Raw genomic sequence first — 15,369 nt, forward strand, 5'->3', positions numbered from 1 at the left:
ATGCCTAAACACTGCTTAATACATCCTAAATCCTTAATTTTGAAATTTGTTGCCAATTCTTTTTTCAAACTGTTCATTTCATTTTGACTATCTGAAAAAATGAAAAAATCGTCTACGTACAACAATATCACGGTTTTAGAATGTTCATTAATTTTGGTGAACATGCACGGTTCCAACAAAGACTTTTTGTAACCAATTGACTGTAGTGAATTATCAACCCTTTCATACCAAGCTCTGGATGACTGTTTTAATCCGTAAATAGCTTTGGTTAATTTTAAAACCTTACTGTCATCGTCACACTCTAAACCTACAGGTTTTTGCATATATATTTTCTCAGATAAATAGCCATTAAGAAATGCAGTTGTCACATCTAAGTGACATGTACTTAGATCTAATTTGACAGCTAACGCAAACATTAGTCTTAAAGTCGAATGGCGCAAAACAGGGGAGAAGGTTTCCTCGAAGTCAATGCCTGGCCTTTGGGTGAAGCCCTTAGCCACTAGTCTGGCTCTATACCGAATGCTGTTATCTGGGTTCAGTTTCTTTTTAAACACCCACTTACATTTTACTATAGCACCATCATCTGGAGCGTTTACTAACTCCCAAGCATTGTTATCGTCGAAAGCCTTCAGTTCCTCTGCCATAGCTCGCTTCCACTGCAAACTCTCAGGTCCATAAAGTGCATCATTCAAGCTTACCTCACTACTCGGATCATTGTCGCTTACACTTTCACCAGTAGCGCACCAGCCGTATCTGGCAGGCGCCCTGCGCACGCGCGTAGATGACGTAACTTCACTGACCGTTGGCTGCGCTGCTTTAACAACCTTCTCGTCTTCGACTGCTGCCCCAGCCCTTTCTGGCGCTGTCGTAGACACAATCTGAATGTCAGCTTCTTTGTCATTTTCAGGTTCTGGCTCTGTGCTTTTCGTGGCTTCTGGCATCGCTCCCACTGCTTTTGGATTCTCTTCGAACTCTACATCTTTTCTGAAAACGGAGTCTAGCGAGTTATCATCAATGTTAATCTGAACCTCGCCTCGCAGTCCTTCTTCAATCACAACAATGTCTCTACTCGTTGTTATCTGATTTGTCTGTGGATCGTAGACTCGATATCCTTTTACATTGTCTGGGTAGCCCACCAAGATGCACTGGGTAGCCTTTTTGTCAAACTTAAGCCTCTTCTCCTTTGGCACGTGTACCATGACTTTGCTCCCAAATATCCGCAGATGGCTAACATCAGGTTTCTTACCAGTCCATAGCTCATAAGGGGTCTTGTCATCTGTACCCGACACAACTGACCTGTTCCGCAGATAAACAGCTGTGTTCACAGCTTCTGCCCAATATGCTTTGGATAGATCCGCGTCGTACAGCATACACTTGGCTTTTTCGACAATTGTACGATTCATGCGCTCGCAAAGTCCATTCTGATTTGGACTGTATGGATTCGTTTTGTGGTGAATGATTCCTCCGTTTTTCAGATACTGTTCAAACTCCTTCCCACAAAATTCCATCCCGTTATCTGTCCTAAAAATACGAATCTTTCTGCCAGTCTGGTTCTCTACCATGGCTTTAAACTCTTTAAATGACTTAAATGCTTCATCCTTAGTCTTCAGGAAATAGACATGGACCATCCTGCTAAAGTCATCAACTAATAACATGAAGTACTTCGAACCTCCAATGGATTTTACTTCAATTGGGCCGCATAGGTCTCCGTGAATCATGTCAAGCAAGCCGCTACATCTGTTCCCAACATGGTTGAACGGCAGCCTCATCTGCTTTCCTTCACAGCAAACTATGCAATTCTCTTTACATATCTGGGACTTATCTGTGTATGACATACCTGTGACCGCTCCATCACGCATCTTGTTGAGGTCGCTGCTGTTCAGGTGTCCAAAACGCCTATGCCACACAGCCCCTGTTGTCGACAACAAACAGTGAGAATATTTCACATTCAATTTGTATACTCCGTCGACAAGGTCGGCAACTGCCACTATTTCATCCGCTTGATTGTGAATGTAGCATTTTTTATTTTTAGCAAAACATACTGTATTTCCCTTGCTGACCAATTCGCTCACTGAAATCAAGTTCGTAACAAGACCTGGTACGCACAAAACACCCTTGACTGGAATGGTATATTCTGTATTTTCAACCAATGTTGTAATCTGGATGTCTCCACAACATTTCACGGGCATCTTTGTTTCATTTGCGACCACAATTTCTTTAACCTCATGCTGATCCGAACTGTCAATCAACCAATTTTCGTTTGGTGAAAGGTGAAAACTTGCGCCGCTGTCAACATACCAATCTGAACTACTGAACTTACCATTGAGGAATATTGCACTAAACGCATTCGATTGTTTCTTCTTCGTCATGTTACTTTCGCATTGGTTTTTGTAATGACCAGTCTGTTTACATTTGTAACAAGTTACATGCGACTTTGGTGTTGACGGTTCTGATGTATGCGTTGTAGTTGATTTGGGCTTTTTGTTATGCCAGCCTTTTGATGCAAATGCGCTCTGCGAACGATTGACTTCCTGTCCACCTTCAATATCAATTAGCTTCGTTTTTATACTATCTGCGGTTATATCAATGCCGGAATGCTCGATTGCCATGATCATAGGAGCAAACTTTTCTGGCAAACCCGCTAGTAATAGGGAACCAACCCATTCGTCACTGATCGTGAAGCCTGTGCTATTCAATCTTTGACTAGCTACTACGATCTTAGTAACATACTGTGACATGGAATCGCAGTCCTCTAAACGAATTGAGATGAGCTGACGGAGAAGACCAATTTTCCGGGAGAAGCCGGTGTCATCGAACATTTTTTTGAGTTTTGACCATAATTTACTAGCACTTTTTTCTGCTTTTATATGAACGTATAAGCTTGGATCAATGGTCAAAATTATTTTCGCTTTCGCCTTCGCGTCATTGGCATCACCTTCTTTTGTCACACATTCTGACATGCCTTCCAATATAAGAAAATTTTCAACGGCAAACGCCCAATCATCATAATTTTCCCTACCTTTCAGCTTTGGTATAGTGGATATTACACTCGTTGACATTTTTGCTACACACAATCACAAATTTTGTAAATTAAATTAAATTGCCCATAACCAGATAAAATTAATAAACAACACGGATGACGGGCTACGACAGATATCTTTATTCTTTATAAACTTGAGAACATTCAATATAGATACATAGACACATAGAGGTCTAATATAATATCTAATATACCTTTTTGTTATCATTCCAACAGAATTGATGCGTTGGTCCGGAACTCAGTCCATGATATACGTAACCTTAATGTTAGCTAAAGACGGTTCAAACATGTATAGTCAGAAAATCTTCAATACACGGTCCAGGGCCCAGTTTTATAAAGTTACAAGTTACAGGTTACAAGAGTACAGGCTACAGGCACCTGTAATGCACTGTGAACGGCTACAGGTGTTTTATAAATACACATAGATAATTACAGTTGTAAAGAACCACGGTCAATCTCGATTACATGTGAAATCTACAGGTGTGAAGGACATCACTATTTAAAAAAAAAAGTCTGTCATAGATACTCTGTGCTCTACTAAATGCTGTGTAAGCTGTGTTATTGTTTGCTGTAAAATATTAATTATTGGAAAAATGCCCAGAAATTAAGGAAAAGTCGAGTGGTTGAGAGCGGTGTTCGATGCCAAGGATATACTTTTCGGGCCGTTTTCAGATTCAGATTAAGTTAGATTTCATGAAATATTTACCTAATAAGTAAATAAATACTGTTTCACATTACATTATAAAATGTATCGCTTCGGTAGCGGCCCAAAGATAAGTACGCTGTGTATTGAAAATTATGAATAGTACACTTTACCATAATGTGAATGCACTATACTTAAATAAACAGACGAATGCTAATAAATCAACGACAAATATCGGCACCAATCCTTTTCCGTTTCCTAGTAGATAAAATAAAACGATATCATCAATAAAATCAATATCAAACATATTGTCACTTTATTTCCTATTTACTATATACTTCAGATACATTAACAAAAACTGATGAGGTCAGTGCATGGAAAAATATGCATGCCCTGGCAAAATCGTTGGCGTTGGTGCCTAACAATAAAGAGTAAATATTAAAATCGCTCAGAAAACGAATAATTTTAATTAAAAATTAAGAATTACAGGACTCAAGACGTATGTCCGTTTTTGTTACAAGTGTACCAATCTACACTTGTAATTTACAATATTTTTATAAAACGATTGTTCGATTATGAGTTTAAAACTATTAAACTCCCATATTTTCGTCTATGGTTGAGCTACAGGCACTTGTACCTGTAACCTGTAAAATTGTAACACAGTACTTTTATAAAACGCAAATTGTAAAAAACGGAGCAAGTGTTGCCAGTAAACGCCTGTAAACTTGTAACTTGTAACTTTATAAAACTGGGCCCTGGTATAATTTAAAGATCTTTGGAATAACCCTTAATGGACTTTAAGGTGCTTAATATATTAGTAGAAATAATAATGTATTAGTAGGCAACATTTTCACGGTAAAGTCAAAGTCGAACGCAAAATACAAAAGTTACGTCAAACAAAATCCAATCCAATGATTTGCCAATGATGTGAGAACACAAGAAACAGAAGTTCATTATCATCTAAAGAACAATGAAGTAATAGATAATTCCTTAAAGAAAAATACCTACAATATGGAAAGCGTTAAGGTGTGATGTACAATTATAAAAATGCCGAAACTGTTTAAAATTACTCGCTGGTTTGTGTTGAAGATGTTGACTGTATTTTATTGTTTCAGAATTTCTCGGTATCTCTAATTAAAGGTTTTATAGATAGCCTAAGAGGGGTGACAGTTCTGTTATACTTGGATAAGGAGATCAACGAGAAGGCCTTGAGTCGGTCGCCCCACAAAGATGCAGATGGTAAACAAAAACAGAAAGCCCCCAAAGTTCTGCAGTAAGTACCTAGTCATTGTTATTTTAAGACAACGGGAGTTGAATTCAAACCACTTTTATGACTCTTGTAATATTAAGAGTAAAATTGACCCTTAGTAAATGGTAATGCTAACTGTAGTTAGTAAATCCTGTTATGTTATAGATAACATATTACATGTTGTGTTATGTATGTGTCAGAACACATGTTATAAATCTGTCACCGTATTTAAGTATCACGTCCCGTATTTTTACTGGTCCCGTTTTTGTCCCGTATTTTGTCGACCGGTTTCGGCACGTGCAAGTTTCTGAGGCACAATATGGCCCTCAAGTACAAAAGTTTGGATACCCCTGTTCTAGAATACCACTGTCCCTTATCAGTTCCGATTAATTATGGCAACCCTAGTTATAAAAGTAGAAATTTTCACAAATTCTTGTAATTTTACAGTCACATTTTTAATAATACCTTTTTTATATAGAAATTTGTAATTGAATGTACTATGAAATTTATTAATACATGATTAAAAGTATCTTGTACTTATATCATCGTTCTTTATCAGAACACCTTTGACATATTTTCAGATTGTTTTTATTATCATACTGCTGATAATTATCCATCATTGAACTATTAGCTCTACTACTTAAGTCAGACAGTTGATAAAGTAGTGGTGTGGTGGTTTTCTAGTAGGAGATAGCTTGGTTTTGGGACAAAATCTAGTTTTAAGTTTTTATGTTTTTGTCCAACTTTAGAAGACCATAAAAACTACCTATTTAGCCCATAGTTAGACTTAGTAATTTCTTAGCAACAGCCTCAGTTAAGTAATAGATTTATAAAAAGATGCTTTCAAAATGTTCAAACCACTTTTCAATCACTTGTTGGTTTCTGATTGAGCTCAAACTTCCTGGATACAGGAAGAAACGGTAGCAATGTAATATGATATCATCCAGCTGATCTTATGATGTAGACCAGATATGGTCAATAGGAACTCTGTGATGAAACAACGCAGCATCATTGAGTTTAGGTTTGTTAGAATTGTCTTGATGCAGAGTAGATAACTCTATACAGTCGGCATTAAAAGCTTGTGTCAAAAATAATAAAAATACAAAAAAATATTCTATGATACTCCATGAGAAAAGTTACAATAGATCATTGGATTAATAATTGGTAAAAATTTTTAGCTGGCTAACAATAATCTTCGAGTGGTTTGCTAGTAGAGGTGTTACGGAGGTGAAGAAGTGTGTATCAGAACCGGATTCAGAACCAGATTCAGAACCGGAATTAGATTTGATATATGTGGATTGGAAACAGAGGTAAACAAAAGATGTACCTACTTACCTCCTTACAAATAACATGTACTCATAATAATATATTCATACATTATATGATTATGCCATTTAAGCACATGTCACTACTGACACAACTATAACAGGTACTTAGGCATTAGACACACAGTAACAACTAAACCAACAACAAAGCAAATTTAACAATATCACTTCTAACTTCAAAACTGGGAGGATATAGGCAGATTTTTAGATATTTTTGATGTTCTGTATAGTTAAAATAAAACTGAAAACTCCGTAACATCTCTATTATCTATCTATGTTCTATTTTTGTTAGATAGTATTTTGAATTATATATATTTTAAGTAGACAAGTATAAAAATGCGTTTTCTGTCTATTCCAGGGAATCAAAAGTACTTACTAGGGTATTGCAATCATGTATATTAAACGGCTTTATATTCTTACTCAGTATATTAGTATTTGAATATGTGTTGCTACCTTCGATGAAGTATTTAGTAACGGTTGTGTTTGGTCACAATCCTGGTGTGGCGCATAATGTGTGGGGCTGGATGCAGCCGTTCCTGTCCATGACTTTTCGGATGATATGGGTGCTGCCATTATTCCTATTGAGCAAGCTGGTTAATAGCTTATGGTTTCAGGTAAATATATGTTATGTTTCCATTTGAATATCATAAAATATGTTTTGAAACAATCTTGTAAACAGCATAATCAGATGCACCCGACTTTTGAATGACAGTATAAATGTCTTCTATTTTTAATGGCTGCTGTAACAGTTAAGCCAGATGTATAATCCCAGTGGATCATTTACTCTTATCTTAATTAGTTGGAAGAGGCTTGAAGGAATTAAGTACATTTTTATATGGGAGATTTTATATGTATCCATTTTATCAATCCATCCTAGAAAAACCCTTATATTTTTTATTTTATTTTGATGTCCAATTATTGAACAAGCACAAAAAGAAATTGTTTAGTATAATTACAAAAAAAAAACCTATATAAGTTTTGCTATTCCCTATGTTTATATTGAGGTTGTAATAATATAATTTATTTTACAGGACATAGCCGATTCGGCCTACAGACACCGGCGCGGGCGGCCGCAGTTCATGTCGAGTGTCAGCAAGATCATTGCTGACTCCTTGTTCAGCATACTGGTGCAAGCTTTATTTCTAGTTCAGGTATGTATGTCCTGGACATAGCTGATACAACCTACAGCTTTATCTTAGGCCCTGAACTCACTTACCATCAGATAGAGAGACTAAGACTGGCGTTAGCAATATCGATTTATACTCTTAAGTGCTGATTTAGACGGCGCGCGAATTCGCATGCGATTTTAGTTACATTGCGGACTGTTGGTTACGTCCAATTCAACCGACCGAAACCCGCAATGTAATGAAACCCGCATGCGAGTTCTCGCATCGTCTAAATGAGCCCTTATTCTTAGTTTACTAGTGGTAGTTTAATTTTAAATACAGATAATTTACGACACTTTGTCTTATCCATATTAGACCTCTTACCATGACTTGCACTGTCGCGTACTCGCGTTTAACCGCATACCTACTTGAAGTCGTGCATGCGACAACGCAGTCATGCTAGCTAGGCAGAAGATATTAATAAAATCGTAGATATATTAAGCTTTTTATCCTGTAAAGTGTAATATTTCGTTGTAAACAGAGATATATGTATTTTTTAAATTATTAAATGTCTTTTTCACAGAGTATGCTAGTCAGTATGCTACCAATCACATACATCGGGGAGCTTCTATGCCTCGTTCACATGTGCCTGCTGTACTCGCTGTACTCGTTCGAGTACAAGTGGTTCAACATGGGCTGGGAGCTGCACAAGCGGCTCACGTTCATCGAGACCAACTGGCCATACTTCCTCGGGTTCGGGCTGCCGCTGGCGGTGCTCACGCAGATACCTCAGTCTTATATCATAAGGTGAGACATAATCGATATATGAGGATGGTGGAACAAATTACTGCGATACCTATGTCAGAAACGCAACGATTTGTCAAGCGTTGCGGTGAGTGTCATAAGTATAAATAAATATAAATATTATAGGGACATATTATTATTCTTACACAAATTTACTAAGTCCCATGGTATACACAAGAAGGCTTGTATCGTGGGTACTCACACAACGATATATATAAAATACAAATACTTAAACATCCATGACTCAGGAAGAAATATGTGCTCATCTCACATATAAATGCCCTTACCGGGATTCGGACCCAGGACCATCGGCTCCATACAGGCGTCCTTTTGTAATAATGTAGTATAGTATAGTAAGCTTAATGAGAATCTAATCAGTATTCCGCGATTTCCGGCTATACCAAATACGGTACAAAGGTTGCGATATCTATATTAGTCTGCGTTCAATCGTCTTTGATCCTTATATAATGCGGAATATTTGAAATAAATTACGTTGAATCTATTCTTCCTTTATTTATTAAACTATAATTAGGTATTCCGATACATACTTGTAACATGTAAAGATTCGGAAATCGATCATCAAGGAAAGATCGGGATCATCAACTTTAGCAAGTCACACAAAGTAAATTTCATAAGTCTGTCTGTCAAGACCCTTTATCTCGGGAACGTGTGGAAGTATCGAGTTGAGATTAAAACCATATACTCAAGTAAAAGAAGATACGGCCGTTTAATGCCGCAAAAAACGTATATTTTGACAGTTTCGACACTCTCAAGGGAATCAAAATTTATGGGGTATTTCCCGTTGACCTAGAACAATAAAATTTGGCAAGTAATATCGTCTTACACTACAACAAGTACAGGGCAAAATCTGAAAACAATACATTTGTAAAAAAAAAATGATTTGTATGGACGGAACCCTCGGAGTCCGACTGGCACTCTCCGGTTTTTAAGATTAAGTTGAAATTCCCTTTAAAACATTTCCAAAGCATTACCAATCTCAAAGCTAAAACAAGGCCTATTTATTTGATGCTTTATTAATAACATTTTTTGTTGTTATTTTCAGTGGATGTGTGTTCTCTATTTTTTTCCCGGTGTTCATACTGAGCGGTAATGAAGCGACACCTGTTATTGGAAGGTAAGCACAATTTTTTTTATTATAAAATGTAATAAACAAATCGTCGGGATTCACTTGAGATTGTCAAATTTATATGGTTCCTTGTTGGCTTAAGGATAGATTTTGTTCAGTGTACTTATAATTACTTACCGTCTAGCCTTTCAAGTGGCAATGTACGTCATTTTTGAGTTGTACCTGGTTTGTTAGTGCACGACACCTTGCACTTTGTGACTATGCGCTGAAACTTGGCACAGTTGATTCTTAGTTGGTCTTGAGCAGATACAGACCGGTAGACATCGAGAGCCACGTCTCATTTAGTGGGGGGGGAGGGGGGAAGTTCGACGCCGCCGCGCTTCAATTGGAGCAACATTTCTCTAAAACTATACCTATTAGGGCATGTGATATATCATTTTCGGATAAATTAAGGATGAGAAATCTAGTTTTGGAACAAAAACAATGCACTTTCTAACAACAAAAAAGCATAAAGTAGAAAAGACTAAAAAACGTATTTGTGATTCTTTCATAATTACCATTTTTTTTTAAAGTGTAGCAGGAATCTGAAAACAAAAAATACAGTTGTAAAGCTACACTTATAACGTTTAAGAAAATATATAGTTTATTATACAAAACTGTTGATAAATGGGAGATAAAAAATTATATTAAGCATGGGTCAGAGTGATCTCAATACAAAATATTATGAATGTGGGAAAGTTACTTATAATTTGTTCTACAATCCTTTATTTTTTTTTAGTTTTTCGTAAATAACTCGTAAACGGTAGCCCACAGCAAAAAATAATCTTTTACGTAAATAATCTGTTTCAGATTTCTTATAAAGCAAGTGCTACTTTTTTTCGGTAAGATCAATATTAAAAAAATATATTGAAGGGAGAGAATAAATACTAAGGTCCCATTTTTTAGTCATTCGTAAATAACTCGTAAAGGATGGCCAATAGCAAAAAATATATTTTCACCTCAGCAGCTCGAACAATGGTACTTTGCTTCTTAAAAACAGTGAGCAAAATGCGATTTTGCTCACTGAGTCATTTTGTCTCACTCAGTGAGCAAAATCGCATTTTGCTCACTGATTGTGTCTCACTCAGTGAGCAAAATGCGATTTTGCTCACTGAGTGAGACAAAATGACATTCAAGTGACCTTTATAGTCATTTCAACATGCGGGGTCTAATACAAGTTCGATATACTTGGGTTCTATTATCTCTGTCCCTCTAGGTATGTTCCCACTGCTTAGGGTGAAAAATTTTGTGTACTACACGAGATCAAAGTTATTTACATCTCGTGCGCTTTTGAATCCCTTACTACGCTCAAGATTCTAAATTAGATTCACTCGCTACGCTCGTGAATCTATTATAGAATCTTTCGCTTGCACGGGACTCAAAATAAGCACTCGAAGAAATATCAAACTTTGATCTCTTGTTGTACAAATAACTATTATACATATATTAGCATAAAATTTCCTACAAAAAAGGTTATTCAAACTTTTTGGCTAGGATCAATATTTAAAAAGGGGACCTTAGAATTTATTTTCTCTTTAATATCGTTTTTAATATTGATCCTAGCGAAAAAGTTTTAATGACCTTTTTTGTTGGAAATTTTATGTAAATTATTCATGTACTTACTAAAAATTTTTTTGCTATTGGCCATCGTTTACGAGTTATTTACGAATGACTAAAAAAGGGGACTTAAGTATTTATTTTCTCCCTTCAATATTTTTTTTAAATATTGATGGTAGCGAAAAAAGGTAGCACTTATTTTATAAGAAATCTGTAACATATTATTTACGTAAAAGATTATTTTTTGCTGTGGGCTACCGTTTACGAGTTATTTACGAAAAACTAAAAAAAATAAACGATTGTAGAACAAATTATAAGTAACTTTCCCACATTCATAATATTTTGTATTGAGATCACTCTGACCCACGCTTAATATTATTTTTTATCTCCCATTTATCAACAGTTTTGTATAATAAACTATATATTTTCTTAAGCGTAATATGTGTAGCAATTCAACTGTATTTTTTTTTTCAGATTCCTGCTACACTTTAAAAAAAAGATTGGTAATTATTAGGGATGTACCGACTAGTCGGCGACTAGTCGGGAAAGCCGACTATCCGGCCACATTTGTAGTCGGCGATTAGTCGGCGACTAGTCGGCAAAAATAGCCGATTAGTCGGCACTTTGTTAGTGAAAGAAAAACAGAAAAAAATAAATCAACAGTCAATATTTACCATATGTTTTATGTTTATTTTGCTAAAATACCTATTCAGGGTGCATACGAAAACTTTTGTTCATATAATTGACCGTTTGATCGTTATCGTATGTTGGTGGGCTGGTGTTTTCCTCTACAGGTCGATCTTAAGTGATTCTCGTGTAATTTCATGTGCAAGTTCGATAGTTATTTTTTTATTATTATTCAGTTTTTGTTTTTTTTTTTTTTATGGTGGAGCCATGAGGAACTATTAATGTTATTGCAAAAATTTAGAGACTTAGTCAGAGCACGTTGCTCATAAAGATGCTCACCACATGGGATATGTTCTTAACTGGCGACTACGTACGGGAAATAGAGCCTTGGAAATACCTCCTACAAGCTGTACTGACGGTCTGCTCAGGATCGCAAAATACAGAGATTGAACGAGGATTCTTGTGATAGGTCTTTGAACCTGTAGAGTACACCTTTTAGCCAAGCTAAATTATGATGAATACCGCGAACAAAGGAGAAAAACTATTGTTTTTCACCTGAACACTTATACGAAACTAATGATCTGGCCGACTAGCCGACTAATCGGCCATTCGAGCGCCGATTAGTCGGCTAGTCGGCCAAATCAATAGTCGGTACATCACTAGTAATTATGAAAAAATCTCCAATACGTTTTTTAGTCTTTTCTACTTTATGCTTTTTTTTTGTTAGAAAGTGCATTGTTTTTGTTCTAAAACTAGATTTCTCATCCTTAATTTATCCGAAAATGATATATCACATGCCCTAATAGGTATAGTTTTAGAGAAATGTTGCTCCAAGTGAAGCGCGGCGGCGTCGAACTTCCCCCTGCCCCCCACTAAATGAGACGTGGCTCTCGATGTCTACCGGTCTGTATCTGCTCAAGACCAGCTAGCAATCAATTGTGCCAAGTTTCAGCGCATAGTCTCAAAGTGCAAGGTCCCCATACAACGGTATGCACTAACAAACCAGCTATTGTTGGAATTACGATTTTATTTTAAAATCAAATTTCAAATTTAAATGACGTAATTTGTCCGGGAGACGGTTCCTGCCACTTCAAGGGCTAGGCATATCACGTCAAATCAGTTTCTTTTTTCAAAAGATTTCTGGTGCTATATTCCGTGCATGGTGTGAAATAATTTATTTTAAATACAGTAAATATTGTTTTGAGTGATTTAAATGGTGTGTTGTATTTTATTTCAGTGAGTACCCCCTACGTCTGTTTTCGCCAGTGGTGGCGATTTCCAACGGAATGTTCCGTTTCGTGCGGCAAGGGGCCGAGGCCGTCACCCAGCGGAGTAGGTGATCTTTAACCATTTAGGGTTAACCTTTTGACCGATGTCGTTTGTAAGCAGTGTTGGGAAGGGCAAGGCCAGGCATAGTAAAGATTCATTGGATGTGTAAAATCTGAGACAAATTCCTCCTTCAAAGTTGACAGCTAATGTAGCGCTGCATGGCTCCGTACATTATGCGGTAACGGGTCTCCCTCGCAATCCCTAATAAGTTTTGTTCTACAATCACTTGCCCTAACCGTTTTGTCCCAACAGGTAATAGCCCTAATGCTCAGTAGTCTTAACACTCATTTGCCATATTGTAATGACTAATGATTGTCCTAAACGTTTTTGGTATAACTCAATTTCGTGGGCACGATATTTCTTAGACTACATATATACGTATAATACAATCATTGAATCTTTGACCATACTGTTAATCATTAATAAAAAAAAAGGCATATGATAGACAGACTGCCGAGATAACGCGATAATGTCTGACTGTGCCACAAGTGTTCCGCTTTTACCAAATTTGGTACGCAACTCTTTAAAAAAATAGATAAATAAAAAAGTAGGTACACTCAGTTTGATCTAATTTTGAGCTGGTGTCTGAGCGGTAGCGATCAGTGATATATGCCACTTTTTTTCTACGGGGTGGATGTTTTATCTTTGAAATAGTATTCGCCGGAAGTGAGAGTTAGCGATCGATAATTAATACCTATGTGCATCTTTTTTATTCACATAGCATCTACACTTTCACGTACGTTTTATGCACAAAAAAAATTGTAGATCGCTAGTCGCCTTCTCGCCGCCATTCGGACAGCTAGCCAAGCCGTTATTGTAGGTACCTACCTATATTCAAAAAGGTTTGCCTGGATTCAGCACTGGTTTTGAGCGGCATTGCTTATAGTAGGTATACACGCAGGTTCAGTAGTTTGCATAAGGCTCAAATTTGCTATTCACTATTTTGCTTGGCGGTCGAAAGGTTAATGCTAATAAAAGTAATAAACTAAGGCTAATGGCAACTTTTGTGTAACTTTTTAACATCGTAGCACGTATTGTTGATAACTATTATAATTCATTTTCAAATAGATTGGTGCTAGATAATTATTTAGTAGTTTTAGTTAACACAAAGTAGAACATTGAATAATTAAAGTTACGAAGGCCCGCCCTCATTACTTTACCAAAAATGTAAAAACTGAACTTGTAGATGTACAATTGTACGAGTACATCAGATTCCCGTGTGTGAATAAAATAGATGCATTGCATATGTAACTTTGATCGCTTACTGTTCACACTGCCATTAAGAACTTTTTCTACACTTGCGAACACTCATTTTTGATAGCCGGGTAATTAACATAAAGACTTTGCTATTAGTTTGATCCAAACAATATTTCGCTTAAAACGTAGTTATGTCCCATTCTCAAATGCTCGTGGTTAAAAGGTTAAACAAAAATGTGCCGTACTGACAAGGGAAAGGATGCCAACAGTTGGCCAAAATCATTTTGCGTGATTTACTTTATGTACCTATGTATTATGTTTAGTAATATATCGGCGTTACAGGGTTATGCTTGTTCAGTGCTTTGTGTCATATTATATGTATAGGTAACGGAATACACTTAAGATTGCTGGCCAAGTCATGGTACAATATAAGGGTACTACAATATATAAAATGTAAAAACAATAACTTTCTGACCAACTGTAAGATTGAAAAAGACAATCACCCAATTTCATTGTTACCTATACTTAATTCAATTCGTATTGCATATTGTAACATAACTAAGCCTACTAAAGGCTGTTGGTTTTATATATAAATCAAATCGTAGGCACTGTGTAACCCTGTAAATAGTTCATAAAATTGTGATACCCAATGTTGTACATAACATGTGATTATAATTTGTGCTCATGTCTTTGGTACCTAAGACGTTGGTGATAGTGGCCATGTCTATATCGGATAGTTTACATTTCTTTAACTTTAGGAATGTTTTTTTAACTGGCTATATAATAAGTATGTTTTATTGTTGTAATATTTTTTTGACCATGAACTACAACTTTGTATATCCTATTTAGTGGTATAAAGCAAATGTTAAAAATGTGAACTGCATTAGGCACTAAAAACGTGAAATACCAATTAGATCCATGGATATGGATTATGGGTAATTTCCATTTGTTCCACTGAGCTGAAAATTCCTAAAGAATTTAATTTTATTCAAACAAAATTTGTTAGATCCGTGGAACTATTCCGAGGTAGGTATCCGATTTAAAGATAATTTACAAAACTTGGCCTGTGTGCCTGTTTGCAAACAGTGTCCAAATCAATTTGAAGCATGGCCCCTTCTTTGATATTTTGGAATTAATGGTGCCAGAATATTATATTTCATGTTTTATTGTTATGAATCGCATACATTAAGTTTTATTCATAGTTTTTATATGTATATTCTAATCATTCTCATTTAGATATATGCTTAAATTGAATGTTAACTTTTACATGACATAACTTATTAAAATGGGACTGACTTGATCATTGTTTTTATTGAATATAACATTTTAAATCCTGAAACAATTACATTATCGCCATGGATCCGCA

The 15,369-nt window shown here is 36.1% G+C and overlaps 1 protein-coding gene across 2 annotated transcripts; it reads left to right on the top strand.

The window, feature by feature from the left end:
* Nucleotides 1-4,555: 4,555 nt before the first annotated feature.
* LOC134792279 (etoposide-induced protein 2.4 homolog) lies at nucleotides 4,556-15,300 on the top strand. 2 transcript variants are annotated; one of them, XM_063763549.1, is made up of 8 exons: nucleotides 4,556-4,709; nucleotides 4,799-4,956; nucleotides 6,111-6,242; nucleotides 6,616-6,871; nucleotides 7,289-7,408; nucleotides 7,947-8,170; nucleotides 9,231-9,302; nucleotides 12,715-15,300. In XM_063763549.1, the coding sequence occupies exons 1-8, from the start codon at nucleotides 4,695-4,697 to the stop codon at nucleotides 12,815-12,817; spliced, it is 1,080 nt and encodes a 359-aa protein (XP_063619619.1). In that variant the 5' UTR covers nucleotides 4,556-4,694; the 3' UTR covers nucleotides 12,818-15,300. The 2 variants fall into 2 exon arrangements, with proteins under 2 accessions (XP_063619619.1, XP_063619626.1); XM_063763556.1 differs by lacking the exon at nucleotides 6,111-6,242.
* Nucleotides 15,301-15,369: the final 69 nt, after the last annotated feature.

The sequence above is a fragment of the Cydia splendana genome, chromosome 1 (genome assembly GCF_910591565.1).
Source record: "Cydia splendana chromosome 1, ilCydSple1.2, whole genome shotgun sequence".
NCBI classification, from domain to species: domain Eukaryota; kingdom Metazoa; phylum Arthropoda; class Insecta; order Lepidoptera; family Tortricidae; genus Cydia; species Cydia splendana.